The sequence below is a fragment of the Ictidomys tridecemlineatus genome, chromosome 7, assembly GCF_052094955.1.
Source record: "Ictidomys tridecemlineatus isolate mIctTri1 chromosome 7, mIctTri1.hap1, whole genome shotgun sequence".
NCBI classification, from domain to species: domain Eukaryota; kingdom Metazoa; phylum Chordata; class Mammalia; order Rodentia; family Sciuridae; genus Ictidomys; species Ictidomys tridecemlineatus.
Window position 1 is genome coordinate 145270454 of NC_135483.1, and position 18629 is coordinate 145289082.

Sequence of the window (18629 nt, forward strand, 5' to 3'; positions counted from 1 at the left end):
ATTTACCTGTCAAATTTTATTTGAATTTGCTTATGTCTAATGATAGTGCACTCATAGTTAAAATAATTCTACAGTTTTTCTTAAACTTTGTAAATCTGGAACTTTAAATGTTCAAGGGATCTTTTTATGAGTGTGAATTAACGCTAGAAGAAAAACACAGCTGGCAAATTGACAGTAGCATTGTTAAACAGTTCATTTCTTCTGTTCTGATGCACCTAACATTTGGCCTAAAATGCTATTAAAATTTTAGATCAGATTCTGTTTGTATTGTGTAGTAAAGAAAGTATTTCCTCTGTATTTGTTCCTCCTGTTACATTAAATTCTTCGTGGAAACCTCCATAGATTGAATTTGGAGACTTGACTAGGATTGTCTGAGCTCCCTTTTAAATGTTTCCTAGTTGCATTTTGAAAGCCCAGATTATAATATATTTAATTAATATTCTTGATATCTTTTATGTACATATATACAACATGAACACATGTAGGTTCTTAAGCACCATTTTAAGCTTATGTCATTTCACTGTATTTAATATGATCAATTCAGTTTGTTTTCCAAGTCCTTCTCTTTTTTTTTGTTTTTTTTTATATATTTTTTTTATTGGTTGTTCAAAACCTTACAGAGCTCTTGACATATCATATTTCAAACATTAGTTTCCAGTGAGTTATGAACTCCCATTTTTACCCCAAATACAGATTGCAGAATCACATAATTGTTAATATAAGTTTAGTGAAGATGCTATAGTTCATCTAGTCTGATCTCATTTGGTATTTTTTCTGAGCTTACATGTTTGTTAACTTTGAGGAAGTTTGGAGGACTTATAACTGATCACCAAGTTCTATCTAGTGTGTTTTGGCTCTCTTAACAGTAGTATAATTAGATTGGTGGGGGAAACCACCAGAAGGAGATGGGTTTGTTTTTTTTGTTGTTGTTGTTTGCTTATTTGTTTGTTTGTTGTTTTTTTTTTTGCTATTTAGGCCAATTACAGAAACATTTACACTGCTTTTAAACTTTTAGTTTTGGTGGGTGGTGGGGGAGGGGATAATCCAGACTTTCCCCCAAAAGTTGCAAAACTAACAGTTTCTATATACCCTTCACTCCTCTTCTCCAAATATAATATCACACATCATTACAGGATGATTGCTAAAACAAAAAGTGTTGTTAAAATACTATTAACCAATACTACTAACCAATCTAGACACTTCTATTTACCCTTTCTCCCACTATTTTTTTTTCTTTTGGTTCAGTATCCAATCTTAAGATTATATAGTGTGTTTAGATTTCATGTCTTTGCAATCATCTTTAATCTGGAACAGTTCCTCACTTTCTTTATCTCACGTGACCTGTACACTTTTTTACATTCACTGGCCAGTTGTTTTGTAAAATGACATTCAGTTTTTCTTTTCTTTTTTTTTTTCTTTTGTTGTTGTTGTTTTTTCATGTTCCCTTGTGATTGAATTCAATTTATACATTTTGGCAAAAAGGCTACAGAATAACCTTGGAACATCATATCAACAGGAACATGACATTGATATGTCATATTATTGATGATATTAACTTTGATTACTTGGTTAAAATGGTGCCTGCCTGATTTTACAGCTCTAACATTACTGTTTTTTCCTATTTCACTTAATAAATACTCTTTGGGAAGGAATTTTGAGACTATGTAAACATCTTGTTTCTCATATAGTCTCCTAAATCGTCAGTCTCCCATTAATAATTTCAGATAATAACAGTTGTTATTGTGAAATTTTCAAATGGCAACTTTTATTTTCATCATTTCTTTTACATATATCAGTTGAAATTCACTAGAAGAATCTCCCTTTGATTGGTATGAATGCATATATGTTTTCTTCTCTGAGTTAGATCCATGATTATCACTATTCATCTTGTTTAAGTTTTCCCAGATTAGGCAGTTAGAAACTACTTTAAATTGGCTTCTGTGTTCTTTTGATATGGATGGTAGTTTTTGAAGAGAAGGAAAAAGGGAGCTCATACTTAGGAAGGACAGTAATTGAGGCAGGGTGAGTGGCATAAGTGAGGAAGTGAGGGAGAAAAAAAGCAAGTCTTTGTGCCACAAAGGGTGTGGGTGCTGTAGAACTGGTACCAGTGAAGATCATCTCCACATGCCGTCCCAGCAGTATTAATAATAGCCTTTGCTCACCATTGGTCTTTTGGTCTTGATTTCGTCTTCATATTCCTTGGTTTTTCTTATTCCTCATGTCAGAATTGTGGTTATTTTCATTTTGTCCCTACTATGTTTCCTCCATCTTATTGCTTATCTGCTTCCTCTGCTCCTAGTTATCTTTCTTAGTCTCCTCTGTTATCTCCTGATTGACTTATCCTGTATGTTAGTAATATGGCATTTTTCTTACATAGAACTATATCTTCCATTTTCTTTCAGTTTTCATTTAGGCATACCTTTTATAACTAGGTACATTTCCTAATTTGACCCACACAGGTTTTCTTATTCTTTGTGTCATCACTCAATGTGATAACCTTTTCATTTCCCATCTGTATTTTGTAGAGTCTAGAGTGCTTTTTAGGCTGCAAAAAGTGATTGATGTTGTCTGTCTTTATATTCTCTCTGTCTCTCTCAAGGTCTCTAGTGCATCATCAGATAGCCTATTGAACTGAACTCAGAAATATCAGCATTCTTTACTCGTATTTGTTTCTCTGTGTTTTGAGACTGTATCTTGTATCAACTATAGAAAGCTTATAAGAGTTTCTTCTAGTTCACTTGACTTACTGTGAAGAAAAAAAAATGTTGTTGATATTTATTTCATTTATTTTTAAAATTATAGCGAGGACTAAATAGCTCCAGCCCTACCCTCTTTAATAGCAACAATTTCAGTGCTTTAATTTTTTCTGCCCAGAATCCTTAAGTCTCTTGAACTAGAAAATCAAAACAAATGACAAGTTCATAATATTGCTGTCAACTTAATATACTTTGAAGAGGTTATAACTTGCCTATATTTTACCAATATAGATTTGTAAAATAATGAAAATTGATTTTAGTCAGTGTTTGCATGCCCATATTTATTCCATGCATTTCATGTTTTTGCTTTTCAGTGATGGGGCCAATGAACAGAACCAAATTTCTTGTTTCTAGTCTAATACCACCTTTCTTAAGGAGGAGACATTTACGTCATGTGTCTTTACTGTGCCCACACAAAATGTAATTAATATCTATGTGTATACATCTCATTGTTTGGTCTTTTGGCAAGAATACTTGGCTTTTGAAAAATAATGGAGCTATACTATTTGTAATATGGATGTCCCTTGAATATTGTCTTTTACCAGTCACAAAAGGACTATGCATAAATATTAGTCAAAGAGAAAAATATTACTTTTATTATCAAGATAGGTGTAATTTTAATTGTCATGCTTTTATTAAATGTTACTTTGAATTTGCATTTTAAAACAACTAATACTGGTATTTACCTGTCTAAATTTTAAATATATTTTCACACATATTACTTATATCTCCCATTACTTCTAGATAACAAAATAACATTTTGTCATAAAATGCTAATGAAATGTATAAAAAAAATTTTGTCATTCAAGTTTTAGTAACTTGGCACAGTCAAGAGTGTACTTAAAATATTGACTAAATTGGCACTTAAATGGAAGTACAATCCTCCTTTTTCTCACCAAATTCTCACTTTACCTATTTTAGTAATAGCTCTAAAGAAAGCCAGTCTCCATTTCTTCCATGAAGTAGGAAACCACAAAGAAAATAACGTTATAGCTTAATGATTATTCAGTTGATTTTTGTCTAGATGTTAAATCTGTTCTCACTTAACTTAAAACCCTTGTGGGGATTTTTGTCTGTTTGTTCTTTTAGGGTAACGCAGACTTATGATGCAGGTGCATGTATCTACTTCTATTTTGCCTTTAACTACAGGGGAATTAGTGACCCACTGACCGTGTTTGAACAAACTGAGGTAATTTTGTATACATGCATATACACAATAGCTTTCACATTCTTTTAGTAATTTGAATAAATTTTGGTATCAGTTTGTGAATTTTAGTTTGACTCTGTTTAATTACAGCTGGTATGCCTGGCTGCTAGCCTGTAGAAATGAAAAATGTATTTGTTGCACTGGTTTGTGTACTAAATTCTAAGTCTAAAATTATTGTTCTGTATAGCTATCACCTGAGATTATTTGATTGTTATTTATAGTACATGATAGTTGATGAAATTAAATAACAATAAGAATCTTTGCCAACTCTTTGGCAGCCTCTCCATCTCTATGTGGGAATTGCTATTAGGTCATGCTCTGGTCTGTGTTGTGCTAATATTATTCTAGGCTTATAAATTCTTTGTGTATTGAAAATGTATGTAAGCTATTTCTTATATGTCCTTAAGCTGCTAATTTGTTATATATGACAACAGGGTGCATTACAATTCATATTACACATATAGAGCACAACTTTTCATATTTACAGTTGTATACAAAGTAGAGTCATCCTTCTTGTTTTCATATATGTACAAAGGGTAATGATGACCATCGCATTCCACTGTCTTTCCTACTCTTATACCCCCTCCCTTTTCCTCCCTTCCCTTTTCCCCTTTGCCCTATCTAGAGTTCATTTAATCCTTCCACCCCCTACCCCTAGCAGCATATTATGGATCAGCATCCTTAAATCAGAGAAATCATTCGGCATTTGGTTTTTTGGGATTGGCGAACTTCACTTAACAGTATATTCTCCAGCTCCATCCATTTACCTGCAAATGCCATGATTTTATTCTCTTTTAATGCTGAATAATATTCAGTTGTGTATATATACCAAATTTTCTTTATCCACTCATCTGCACACACATGTCAAATAGAGCACTAATCTCTAGAATATATAAAGAACTCAAAAATCTTAACACCAGAAAAATAAATAACCCAATCAATAAATGGGCCAAGGAACTGAACAGACACTTCTCAGAAGAAGATATATAATCAGTCAACAAATATATGAAAAATGTTCAACATCTTTAGCATTTAGAGAAATGCAAATCAAAACTGTCTCACTCCAGTTAGAATGGTAGCTATTAAGAATACAAACAACAATAAGTGTTGGCGAGGATGTGGGGGAAAAGGCACACTCATACATTGCTGGTAGGACTGCAAATTGGTGCAGCCAATTTGGAGAATCCTTGGAAAAGTGGGAATGGAACCACCATTTGACCTAGCTCCTCAGGTCTATACCCAAAGGACTTAAAAACAGCATACTACAGGGACATAGCCACATCAATGTTTATAGCAGCACAATTCACAATAGTTAAGCTGCTAGGTTTTTTTAATTATTATTTTTTTAGTTGTAGTTGGACACAGTACCTTTATTTTATTTATTTATTTTTATATGGTGCTGAGGATCAAACCCAGGGCCTGACATGTGCTAGGCGAGCACTCTACCGCTGAGCCACAACTCCAGCCCAGAGCTGCTAGTTTTTATAAAACCTTTTGTTGATGGCCAGTATTTCTCAAAACAAGTTTGTGTAGAGTTAAAGAAACAAATGGAACTATGGAGGACTCTGTAGGAAACAGTTTTCTTAAAAACTCAGGTGCCCCAGTATTTGAATTCCATTGTGTGCCAGTCCATAATTTCAGTGGTGCCACACATGTACATGTGTTTAGATCTGAACTATAGACATGATTTGGTGGGCTCTTCCCTACCCCTCTTCCTTTTTTTTTGTTAACAACTTTTTGAAATATAATTAAAATAACAGTACACTGTACATTTTAAAGTATACAACCTGATGTTTTGATGTAAGTATGTAATACTGTCATAATCAAAATAATGAATATATTTATCAGCCCTTAAAAGTTTGAGTGTATTAGCCCCTTAGCTTTTCAGTGCTTTGGTGGTATTTGCTGGCTACCAAAGGTTCTTTCCCTGCAGTAGCACAAGTGAAGTTGTTTCCTTTTCCTAGTTTAAGCTGCCATTTGCTAAGTGCTACTGATCTCAAGGAATTATTGCCTTATTGAAGTAATTTGTTAGAAACGATAAGTTCTAAGAGCAGGACTAGCATAGTTGTGATTCTTTTGGAGAACCCTAAATCCTAAATAATGAGGTTCTTCTAGATTACATTGCAATGGGATGTGGTCCATTTCTTTGTCCTACCAGGGCCCTCTTCTACCTGCCTCCTCATGGTTTATGTGCACTTGAGAAAGTCTTAGACATTCAGGGCACTGTAGATACCTCATGACTATTACATATTCATGAATCATTAAGAATCAAAGGTAATTCCACTTTCTATTACCCTTTTTTACTCTGCACTTCAGTCTGTATTTTGTTATAAGTGTTTATCTTTTTAATCTGAGGGCTCCATAAGGAAGTTAATCAGTATGTAGTGTGTCAGGAGGGTTACAACAAGGGAAAAAAAAAAAAAAGCAAGGTTTTTTCTTCCACATCCTGTAGAACTGATAGGTAATTTGTCTCATGTCATTGACCTAAGAAGTGTTCTCCATAAAGATTTTTTAAAATATTTTTGTAGTTGTTGATAGGCCTTTATTTATTTATTTATATGAGGTGCTGAGAGTTGAACCCAGTGCCTCAGACATGCTAGGCAAGCACTTTACCACAGCCCCAGCCCCCGAAGAATTTTTATGGTTGATCCCCAATAGCTTTGTGGGTGATTTTTTTCCCCCCTCTGGTGCTCATTGTGTGGTATTAGATAAGTAATTTAACCTAGTTAAGCCTGATTTTTGTATCTGTGAAATGAGAGTAATTGTAATCATTCCTTAAGACTACAGTGAAAAAAAAGAGATACTATAGGCAAATTGCTTGGTACCTTTCTGGACATACAGTAGTAGTCATTTGATATTAGTTACTGCTGTTTGTTGGCATAAGCTATTTACTCAAAGTAAAACCTGACTCCACATTTATAACTTTTTACCTGTTCACAATTTAGTGTTGAGGTGGTTATTTTGCCTTTACTCCTCTAGAATCTCAAAGTAATCTTTGTAGATAATATGACTATTCACTAGGAAAAAAATTATAAAGCTAACCCACAAAGTTTAATTGCTTTTTAAATGAAATTAACCTGTGAGGTAGGAAAATTAGGCTTCTGTTTTATTATTTAACACAAGAAGTATGCATCTCCTTTGGGAGTTGGGTTTTACTCTTTAATTCCAAAGTGAAATCTAAGTAGCAGTGATTGGTTGTTTTGTTTCCAAATACAGGCAGCTGCTAGAGAAGAGATCCTTGCAAATGGAGGGAGCCTGTCACATCACCATGGAGGTATTCTTTTTTGGGAGCAAAATTTTTAGTATTCTTACTTTTAAAAATACTTGGTCTGATAAAATCCTGGGAAGAGTCATGATGTGAGTAATTTGAAAATGCTTGATATTTCTTAGATGCTTTTATGTTTTAGGATGACGGTGACTGAAGTAGGTAGTTAGGTTGTGATTGTTACCAATAGAAGCTTATTTGACAAGGCTGCCTCTGTCTGGAACCTAGCCAGCATTCTGGGTTCTCAGGGGTCTCATGTTACCAGAGAGTAGCCCAGCTTGCCTGGGAGATAATTGATCATTACTGCAAAACAATACCATTCATGAATGATTTTCAGCCACTGTTGGAATATAGGTGGACATCAGTCATACATATATTGAAGAGCTATTTGTTCTACCTACACAAACCAGCAAATTGACATATGAAAAAAATTTTTTCAAGATTTTAATGCTGCTTTATTATTACTTGGTAGTCATTTTGATATAAGTATCAAGTTTTGTTGTAGAATTTATTGTATCACCAATCAACATGATGGTGATACATCTACCTTCAAAAGCTTTGGAAAATAATATGAGGCAATCTTTTAAAAAAAGTTAAAGAATAGCCATTCATTCTGTCATTAAAAATCTTAATTTTTGAGATTATTTACCAGTTCTGTAGCAAAAATTTGTTCTTAAAATAAATCCCTGCATACAATTTAATGCTTAGAAAAATAGAAATGTGTAGATTTTTAAATTTTAAATAAATTTTAATGAGATCATGAAGACAAATAACCACTCAGTTTAAAATGTAAATCCTCGCCTGCCTTGGATTCTCCATATCCTTCTTCCCCTATTTATTTTCATTCATAGCACTTACTATCTAATATGCTGAGTGTTGGTGCTTTTTAAAAATATTTTTCTCTGCCTACTGGGACATTAGGGTCCTTGAGGACATGGATTTTGTTTTTTGTGTTGCTATATATCAGTACCTGAACTACTTAGCCCACTCAGTCCCTACGTTTGTGTAGAATGGATGAAAGAATTTGGTGGGAAAAGGAGTCGACTATAAAAGGCCTCTGAGCATATAACATTTTTGCAGTCAAGCCTGGAGAAGATTGCTAATGTAGATGAATGAAACAGAAAGAGTTCCTAGTCTCATTATATCATTTTAATCATTTGCTGTCACCTCACTTTTTTCTTAACCCCCACAAATAAAATTTTAACTTAGTTGTCTGGTAACTATTAAAGTGAATGAATTTGCCCTTTCCCTTCTTTTTCTTCTCATTATCCCCCCCCCTTTGCTGGAGATTCTAATGAATATTAGAATTACAAAAATGAAAGGAGGAAAATGCATATTAGAAGTCTCTCAAGTAGAATTAAAAGCTTCTGATTAACAGTATAAACTTAACTGGAGAATATCATGCTAAGCGAAATAATCCAGTCCTAAAAAAACCACAGGCTGAATGAATGTTCTCTGTGATATGTGGATGCTAACCCATAACAAGGGAGGTTAGAGAGGGGAGGTATAGAAGTTCATTGGATTAGACAAAGGGGAAAGACGGAGTGGGGATGAGAATAGGAAAGACGGTAGAATGAATTGGACATAACTTTCCTGTACTCTTGTATGAATACATGACCAGTTTATCTCCACATCATGTACAACCACAACAGTGGGATCCTAATTAGAACAAGTTATACTCCATTTTTGTATAATATGTCAATATTATACTATTATCCTGTGTATCTAAAAACAACAAATTTCTTTTTAAAAAAGAAAACACCTAATCTTCAAAATTTAAAGGAGAGATATTTCAAAAATAAATTTAAATTTTTTTTTAGCTTCTTTTAAATGTTCTGAAGACCACATAAATTATTTCAAGTCTTTTTCAATTCTATTTCAGGATGACATTCTATTAATAAGTAAAGAACTTTTTAAAACAGATAATATTATGGAGTATTCATATTTTCTTTTATCTGAATTGATTGCATCAGTGAAGGAGGCAGAATAATTTAGACATATTACTTATTTGAAGAAAAATTAAAATGTCCTTTCAGAAACCAACAATGTTGCACATGCCAGCAATCAATAGTGTACCTTTTACTTTCTGTTACCAGAGAGTAGCCCAGCCTATCTGGGCAGTGTAGGCTCTGTATTTATAATAGTAAATGTAAGAGAGAGAGAATTCTGGAAAAGGATCAGAGTGGCTGAATTGTATAAGGAAGAAACAGAAGCTTGTCATTTAGATAAGTGGTTATTAGATGAGCTGTTTCCTTAATTGTGGGATAATATTCTTAGCTCACTCAAGCTTTACAGCGTCAAAAATTCTGTGGAAGTTGGAAATGAGCAAGTGACCTGAAACATTTCAGAGGAAAGCCAAATGCACAGTTTTTTCCTCAGCTCTTTATCTCTTTAAGATCTATTAAGATAGTCAAGTCCCTCCAGCAGTGGCAAAAGTGTAATATGCCAGAAGTACTGATGTTACTGTTTTAGGTACACCTCAGACACTGAGAGCTTCTTGCTTGGCTTTAACAGAACCTACATAAATATACTCAAAGTAATATATCTATAAAGCTGACGCTACAGAAAAAAAGTAATTTGCAAATTTAAAATAATACAGTTAAACAGCTGTAGTATAAATTTACTTAAAACTGGGATTTTATTTATGAAACCTGTGCAAATATTAATATAATTAATATATAATAACTTCTATGTGTGTTAATATAATAAGTATATTAATATTAACACACATAGAAGTTAAGGAGAAAGTTAATAAGAAAATAATAGTTGGAAAAATGTAAACCTTAATCTGCAGTGTCATGATTATTCAGTCCTTGGTCCTAAAGCAAAAATGTAAATAGTTTCTGTCAGTTTCTGTCTCTACCCCTCCCCATCCCACCCTCAGGATTGAACCCGGTGAATTTGTACCTTTGATTTTTGCCAAAAGGGCAAAAAGCAGTGCTGTGGTATTTTTGATACAAACTATGCTTTTAATGCCTTTTAATGTCTTATAATCTGTTTTCCATATTATAAATGTGTCTCATCTGCTAACAAAGGAATGAAACACCCTTCCTTGAGGGTCTGTGTAGTTCATTAGAGTAAAATATTACAATGTTTCAAAAGTCATTGATCAGAATTGGTGGGATTGTGATATCATTACCACTTTAAGACACTTTTTCTTTGAAAAGCATTTAAAAAGTGACTTTTTAAATAAGCATGTAAATGCTATAGATGCTGAAACAGTGAAGCAAAGGGAGGAAAGAATGAAAGAAAATGATTAACATTTATAAAGCTCTAAAAGTTTGTTGTTGGGGGGGTGTCTCTGTGTGACTTAATCTCTTTTTATCCTGCTCCCAATGCTGTGGAGTGGGCATTATTCCTATCTTTCAAACGAAGATACGCAGGCTCTTGATGTGTAGTAGTGGCCCCCACATAAGCAACTGTTAGTATTTGAATTTGAACTCACATCCTTCTGCTTCAGTATCCCTGTCCTCTTACCTAACAGCAAAAATATCTGAAATGGTTACAATCTAAAAAGATTGAAATTGACATCCTTTGAAAAGAGATACATAATTAGTTTTAGAAATACATATGAGACTACTCTTTTTAAAAAAACACAAAACTTTCTTTAATTTTGACATTAATTACCCACCTTACTTTAGATGAAACAGAAGAGCAGAAATGATTCAGAATGTTAATTTCCTACTCATAGATATTTTCAGTTTTCTCAGTTCTTGCCCATAAATCAGTTTCACTTTCTAGTTGTCTTTATACTTCCTGACTATAGGTATCTAACATGTCAGCAATGTCAGGTAGTTAAACAAATGTAGGTCAGATTATGTTAAAATAAAACTACTTGTATAACTATCTAACATGTCAGGTTTTATATTTAGAGGCCTTTATTTATTAAGGACTCCAATTTTAGTGAAATAATTTACTTTTAGAAATTATTGGCTTTAAGTTGAATGGACCTTAGTTTATTGAGAGGTTCTGCCACATTTAAAATATAATTTTTAAAATTTCTATCCTACTTCTCATATTTTTATTTTCTATGTAGTCAAAGATATGACTGCTTAGAAACAAATTTCAAACAACCTGGATTTCTCTAATTCTTTAAAAAAGGAACCATAAAAGCCTGAATACAAAATAGACTTCAGATGAAGATGCTTTTCCCCTTTTCAAACTGTTAAACATTAAGAGTGTTTCAGGGCTTAGCCCTCAGCTTTCATTCTACTGTGTTCACTCCCTCTGTGATTATCTACCTCAATCCCACAGCTTAAAAGAGCATCTGTAATCTGATGACTAGAGTCATCAGGTACCTAGAGGTACCTGAAAAGATCACCTCCTTCTTCCACTCTGTCTTCTGCACTACTGCAGGGGCCTCCTAACTGATCTGCCTCTTCCATTCTGTTTCTGTGTTCTCATTTTTTTTTTTTTCACTGCCAGAGCAATCTTGTCAGAAATCTGTGGTTTCTCCTTACATTGAAATGAAACCCAAGCTCCTTAGCAGGGTCTTCGAAGATGTAAACAGTGTATCTGTCCATCTCTCTGTCCATGTTTCTGATTACTTTTTCTCCTCTGGCAATGTTGGCCTTCTTGGTGTTCCTCAGACATACCAGTAATCTTTTTTTCCTCTTCAAGTCCTATAATATTTGTTCCTTTAATTTCTAATGTTCTTTCTCTTGTTCTTCCCTTAGATATGTGTATGGCTCTGTTTCCTTCACTTAGGTCTCCAGAAGAAATATCACCTTCTTAGAGGTATCTTCCTTGGCCTCTTCTGTAGTTTCAATTCAGTGAGATTACTGACTTTTTTTTTTATTTGTCACTATGTTCCCCAGTCCCTAGAACAGTGACTGACTGCTGTACTTAGTTGTGTAGTAGATATGAACATGTTAAGTGAATGGATAGGTGTATGCCTAAGAGCTTGCAAAATTTAGAGCAGTTTTACAAATTCTCACACAAGTCTAAATGTTTCATATTAGAAAGGCAATAGTCTCATTGCTAATTTAGCTTTAAACATTTAATAAACAGTCCCAGTTTGAATATAGGAGCCTATTTAATCATAGGAAGACTCAAAAATTTATTTTATAATATTTCTGGGAACGTATATTATCAGAGTCAGTTATTCAGTGGATAAATAGATCAGAGGAGAATAATGTGCATTTCTCTGAAGTTCTGTACCACCAGCCACTTTAGTGTTCTTCCATAGGTACCTTATGTGTACAAGGTTTCATTCACACTTTTTAACAAAACAAATGAATTTGAGGGGCTGATAAATAGAAAATATCAGATTTGGAATGAGATTTATATTTGACTCCTGGCTCAGCACTTAACTAGTCATGTAGTCTTAGGGAAATAATTTCTCTGAACTGCAATTGTCCTTACCTGCAATACAAGAATAATAGTATCTACCTCATAGATTAATTGGAAGACCTAACTCTGATAATGTATGTAAAGTATCTAAAATGGCTTGCGTGTAGTAGGTGCTTTCAAAATTGTAGTGCATTTGTTTTCTAATAGCAATAGCAGTACCAGGAGGAACTCTGGTTTGTATTCATAATCTCTTGTCTTAACCATTGAAGAAAGGGTTGCAGTTTATCTGGAAAAGATCCATGTATTCAAAATGTGTGAGTCAGTGATGGACTTAATACTTTGTCATCTATAACCTGCAGTTGACTTCACTCTATGGGAAAGTCTCTTAAAATTGTAAGGCAAGAAAAAAATTTTCTTTCATATTATTAGCTATGAAATTTGTTGCAGAAAAGTGTCTGTTTCTATAATAGCTTCTCTGCTTAAAATCATTTGATTTATAAATGTTAAATGTCAGTTACTTTTCATTATAGTTCATGAAGAAACCTTTTCAATATGAATTTTAAATAATGCATTTAATTGTCCTGATAAACTTAATCAATTCTGGAGATTTTGAGGCATCACTTATTTTTTATGTGTTCAAAAGGTTTTCCTTGATTTGCATCCTCAACTGAAAACCCAACCTCAGAGAAGCATCTTTATTTACTGACCTTCAGGAAGTGTCATGATGCTCTCAGTACCATTTTTGAGTTCTTTACGAGAGGAGCTTGGGGTTGGAAGAATATTGATGCAATTTCTCATAGTGGGTTTGGCCTGTAATTGTGATTAATAACAGTTGCTTTCACTATCTGGAAACAGACAGGCTGGTTTGTCTGCCTACAATCATGCTGTGATAAATGGAGCTATTTTAACTCTGGTTTTGTGTATCAAAGAAAACAGATGTAGTCTGGAACTGGAGGCTATAGGAAATATAAAGTCTGCTTAACTTAATCTTCATAATGCTTGTTTTTATAACTGACGAGCTGGGCAGTTTAACCAGCAGAGTTTATGTCAGCTACATATTTAATTTCAATTTACGACTGAAGTTTTTAAGTTGTTCGTTCGCTAAAATTATATCTAAGACCTTGTCAGAAAGTAAAAAACCTTGATTAAGCATAACCAGTCCTAATTTAAATATTGTGTCTATCAAAATAATTTTCTATTATAAACACAGGGCAGCTACTCTTAGCTCTTTTCTGTGGTCTTAACAAAATCTAATGGTATCAGCAACTTTTCAAAAGACTACTCAAAAGACAATCTATAAAAGATTAGCCTTGGGATCATTTGTTGAAAAGCTTGTAGTGTGAAATTAAAAGCATATAGGTTGGAAAGGAAGAAATAAAACTGCCCTTATTTGTAAATTACATGATTGTCATTGTAGAAAATCCCAAGGAATCTACACAAGGCAAAATTGCAGAATATAAGATCACACACAAAAATCAATTGCATTTATATATATTAATAATACATATACTATGTACAACTATAATATAACAATAAAAGAGTGGGGAAAATAATACATATAGAAACCAAGATTTAAAACAATACCATTTATAGTTCCTCAAAAAATGAAATAGACATAAATCTAATAAAACATATACATACTTACACACAAATCTAACAAAATAGATATAGAATCCGTGTGCTAAAGATTATGTTGAAGAAAGAAATCAAGGAAGACCTAAATAAATGAAGGAGTATATAGTGTTCTTGGGTTAGTGGAAGATTCAACATAGTGAAAATGTCAGTTTTCTCCAGATCAAAATTGCAGGAAGAATATTTTGTGATTATAGGAAAGATTATTCTAAAATAGAAGTGGTGGGGCAAAGGAACTAGGTAGCTGAAACATTTTGAAAAGAGAAGAATAAAATGACAGCGATCTGTCTACCTGATTTCTTTCTTTCTTTGTTTTGTTTTTTTTAAAACTGGGGATTGAACCCAGGGTGCTTTACCACTGAGCTACATCCCCAACTCCCAACCAATTTAGTTTTTATTTTGAGACGAGGTCTTGCTGAGTTGCTGAGCCTGGCCCTTATCTTGTAATCCTGCCTCAGCCTCCTGAGTTGCTGGGATTACAGGCATGCACCAGCATGCCCAGCAGTCTATCAAATTTTGAGTCTTATAACTACAGTAATCTGTGTGGTTTTGAAGGAAAGACACATAGATCAGTGGAACAGAATTGAGAAGAACACCCACACAAATATATCCATCCAGCTGATTTTTTACAAAAATACAAAGGCAATTTGGTGGAGAAAGCATATCTCCTGCAAGAACTGGTGCTGGAACAGTTGCAAATCTGTGGTCAAAAATAACACAAAACAAAACAAAACAAAGCATTGACCCAAACCTCACATCTCTACAAAAATTCACTCGAAATGGGTAATGGACTTAAATGCAAAACATAATATGCTATAATTTTTAGAAGAAAAGCATAGTATAAAATCTTTGAGATTGAGAGGTAGTCAAATAGTTCTTATTCTTGAACTGGACACCAACAGTATAAAAAGAAAAATTAACAAACTGGATTCATCAAAATTAAGAATTTTTACTCTATGAAAGACTCCATTAGGATAAGGAAAAGAGGCAGAAAATATGTGCAGACCACATATCCAAAACAAGACATCAGCTGTGTTCGTGATGATCCCAAACTGGGAAGCCCAGATATTCTTCAGCTGGTGAATAGCTAAACATACTGCAGTATATCCATACCATGGAATACTACTCAGCAGTGAAAAGGAATGAACTATTGATGCATATAACAGGTTGGCTGAATCTCCATGGAATTATGCTGAGTATATAAAAACCAACCCCCAAATATTACATACTGTATGATTTTATAATTTTTCTGAAATGACAAAATTATAGGAACTAGAGAAGTGATTAATGGTTTCTAAAGGAGTCAGAACTTGGGAGAAGGTAATTATAATCAGGCAACATGGGGGATCCCTTTAATGATGTAACTTATTGTATATCTTGAATATCAGTGTCAATATCCTATTCTTTTGATAACCTTCAGATGGGTGTAGCCTTTCCAACATCGAGTTTTTATCCGATTGCTGTAGATAGCAGAAATTTTGTTTTGCCCTTCAAATTAATTTTCCCAGTTTCTTCTTTGTGATTGGCCTTTTCTCATAGACTTTAGATGATGATTATAATATTTTTTCTATTAAAGCAATATAGTAAATAGTTATCCTAAGAACAGACTAAAAACCAATTTAACCTTTAATTTAGTAGAACATTATGTTACTTCAGCTATATCGTAGGTTAAGCAGATTTGGGAACTGACAGAAAACCCATAGCAAGAATGTATTGATTCCTACCCTTTCCCACCCTGTGCAGCTACAGATGCTACAGTTCAAGAGAACAGTCAGGGACAACATTGTGTTCACTTTCTTCTGCTACATGCTGTATTTATATTTCTTTCAGCCTCATCAGTATCATTAGGAGAAGATAGTTACTACTATTGCTCGTTAGACTTCTAAAGAGAATTTTTTCTTCCCAACAGTTTTAGTGTGTAGGACAGAAAATTATTAGTCTGGAAGCACCTGTATTACATTATTATATTGTTACAGAATATTTTTCATGGTTAGATTCAGTGATTAGCAAACAGTCCTAATAGATGATCCTTTAATAAATAGATGACTTTAAGTAAAATTTATTTCTTGTGTTGTCTGTAACTCTGCCGGTCAATACAGAAACCCCTAGTATACATGTAGTCATTTATATTTACATTCTGTAATTAAAATTAAAATTTTAATTAAATTTAAAATTTAAATTTTAAACTTTAAATTAATTTTAAATTTAAATCAAATAATTTAAAATCCATGCCCTTAGTTACACTAGGCACATTTCAAGTGCCTTATAGCCACATGTAACTAATAACCACTATCTTAAATAGTGCAGATAAAGAACATTTTCCTTACATTAGAGTGTTCTTTTGGACAATGCTAAAAGCTTTACTTTGCATGTATTTTCACCTAGAAAATAGTCTCCCAAAATATGACTTGAAACTTTTTTTCAGTAGACATTAGATTAAATAGCATTTGTCATTTATAATTGATATTCTCACAGATTTAACTTCTGTCTGCCCCTTTTCCCAAAATTTCTCTCCGTGTGATCAGTAATGTCAAATTTAGAACAAGGTCCCCTTGCAAATGGTAGTAAGTCTCTTGCTGCTGATCCAGTTAGTTAGCTGTAGTAGTGACAGTAGCCTTTATGGAAATTGGGCACCTAAAGATAAGCACTAGGAAACAGACACCAGGATTTCTCAGTCCTGTTAATGTTTACAGTTTGGGCCAGATATTTTTTTGCTGTGGGGACTGTCCTGTGCATTTTAGACATTTAACAGCATCTGTAGCTTCCACCCAGTAGATGCTATTAATGTCCCAGTTATGACAACCAGAAATGTCTCTAGACATTGTTAAATGTATCCTGGGGACCAAAATCACACCAGTTGAGAACTACTGATATAGTTCAGAAAGTTCTAGAGATTGTGAAGGAAATGAGAATTTGAGATTTCCTGATGTAACTTCTTTTGTATTTGCTTCTACATAACAGTTCTGAATATATCCAAGAAATAATGTCAAAATATAGGAAATGCAAGACAGACACAATCAAAGGAAGTTGAGGAAACCCATATTTCTTTCCCTAAATACTGGAATTCCTACACCATATGTATGGCTTCAGAATAACTGTCGTTCCATACTTTTTAAATTTCAGCTAACATTTATTGAATTCTTACTGTATGCTGTGTACTATGTTATGCAACAGCACCATAAAGAAGAATAAAACATGGCCTTAGTCTTCAAGAAGCATACGATGCTTTTTGTCTTTTTCTATTCTTATCTCAAATTATTTGACCTGTTCACTGGCTTTGGTCTCTTTTGTATGGATATTGATTGCTACTCTGGTTTAAATTTTTAAGTGTGCCAGGGCATCATTTGTGAACATACAATATAATTAGGACTTAATTGTGATTCTGAGGACAGGCTCAATCCAGCTCTTCTGATGCGTGATCATACTAATAATCTAAACTTGTTTTCAGTTTCATAATCTCTAAAGACTTACTTAAGGATCTGTAAACACTTATAGCTAAACTGTACTAAAGAAAACTTAGCATTAAGAAAACTGACATTTTGAGTATTGACAATGAGAGAAAAATCTTATAATACTGGATTTTAACTGCTTTAGTAAAGTTCCTGATATTCATGAAGTTGTCTTCATGATATCAGAAGTTTAATTAGTAGAAAATTAGTCAGATGACTTAAATCAAATTGACCTTTATTACCTATTAAGCATTAAATTTATTTTTGTTTTAATAGTCATGGTCCTGTCTCATATTCTGTTAAAGGGTAGATGTTATCATTCCCTCTGTTAGAGGTCTGTTGGCTAACATTCAGTATACACCTCCACTGAAACCAACTAACCACACAGAAATGTGTTTTATATTTATAGCACACACAAATAAACTACTACCTTCTTTTTTTCCAGGCCAAAAACCCCATCAGAAGAAATATTACAGTGAGGTGTACTATATAACTCAAAAAGAGTAGAAACAGTCCATTGTTTTTCTCTGTTCCTGTTCCTGTTAGTGCCTAACAAGTTCCAGGATTCCAAAGCCTCATCTGACAAAAGCCTGGATGTCCTTGCAACACTGGTTCCTTACATAATCTATCAGGAGTTTGGTCTGATTAATTAAATCTAGAAATAAAAAGTCATTGCTCAGAATACTTCTATCAGCAGTGAACGCTAGATTTTCTTTTTAAAATATGACCTGTATATTAATGCTAGATAGCTATCGAGGATGCTCAAAACTGAGTTTCCAAAAATACAGGGTTTTTTGTTCCAATTATTGCAATGCTGGGGATTGAACCCAGGGGCATGTTAGGCAAGCACTCTGCCACTGAGCTATATACCTTCAGCCCTCAAAATGCAGTCATAATAATGAGTAGTTGCTTTTGGTTTTGGCTAAATTCTACTTCTGTGTTGTAGTTTTAGTAAGTTTTAAGTGTATGGTTCATTTCATAATTCATTCTTTTAAATAAAAGTATAAAAGTCTTTTTGACTTTATAAT

The 18629-nt window shown here is 33.4% G+C and overlaps 1 protein-coding gene across 5 annotated transcripts in view; it reads left to right on the plus strand.

Annotated features, from left to right (window-relative positions):
- Positions 1-18629, plus strand: part of Agps (alkylglycerone phosphate synthase) — a 128859-nt gene that overhangs the window by 102790 nt on the left and 7440 nt on the right. For all 5 annotated transcript variants that reach the window (XM_078017638.1, XM_005324643.4, XM_078017641.1 and 2 more), the window contains exons 18-19: positions 3846-3945; positions 7180-7237. In XM_078017638.1, the coding sequence (XP_077873764.1) occupies positions 3846-3945; positions 7180-7237 (158 nt within the window). The remainder of the gene's footprint in view (positions 1-3845; positions 3946-7179; positions 7238-18629) is intronic.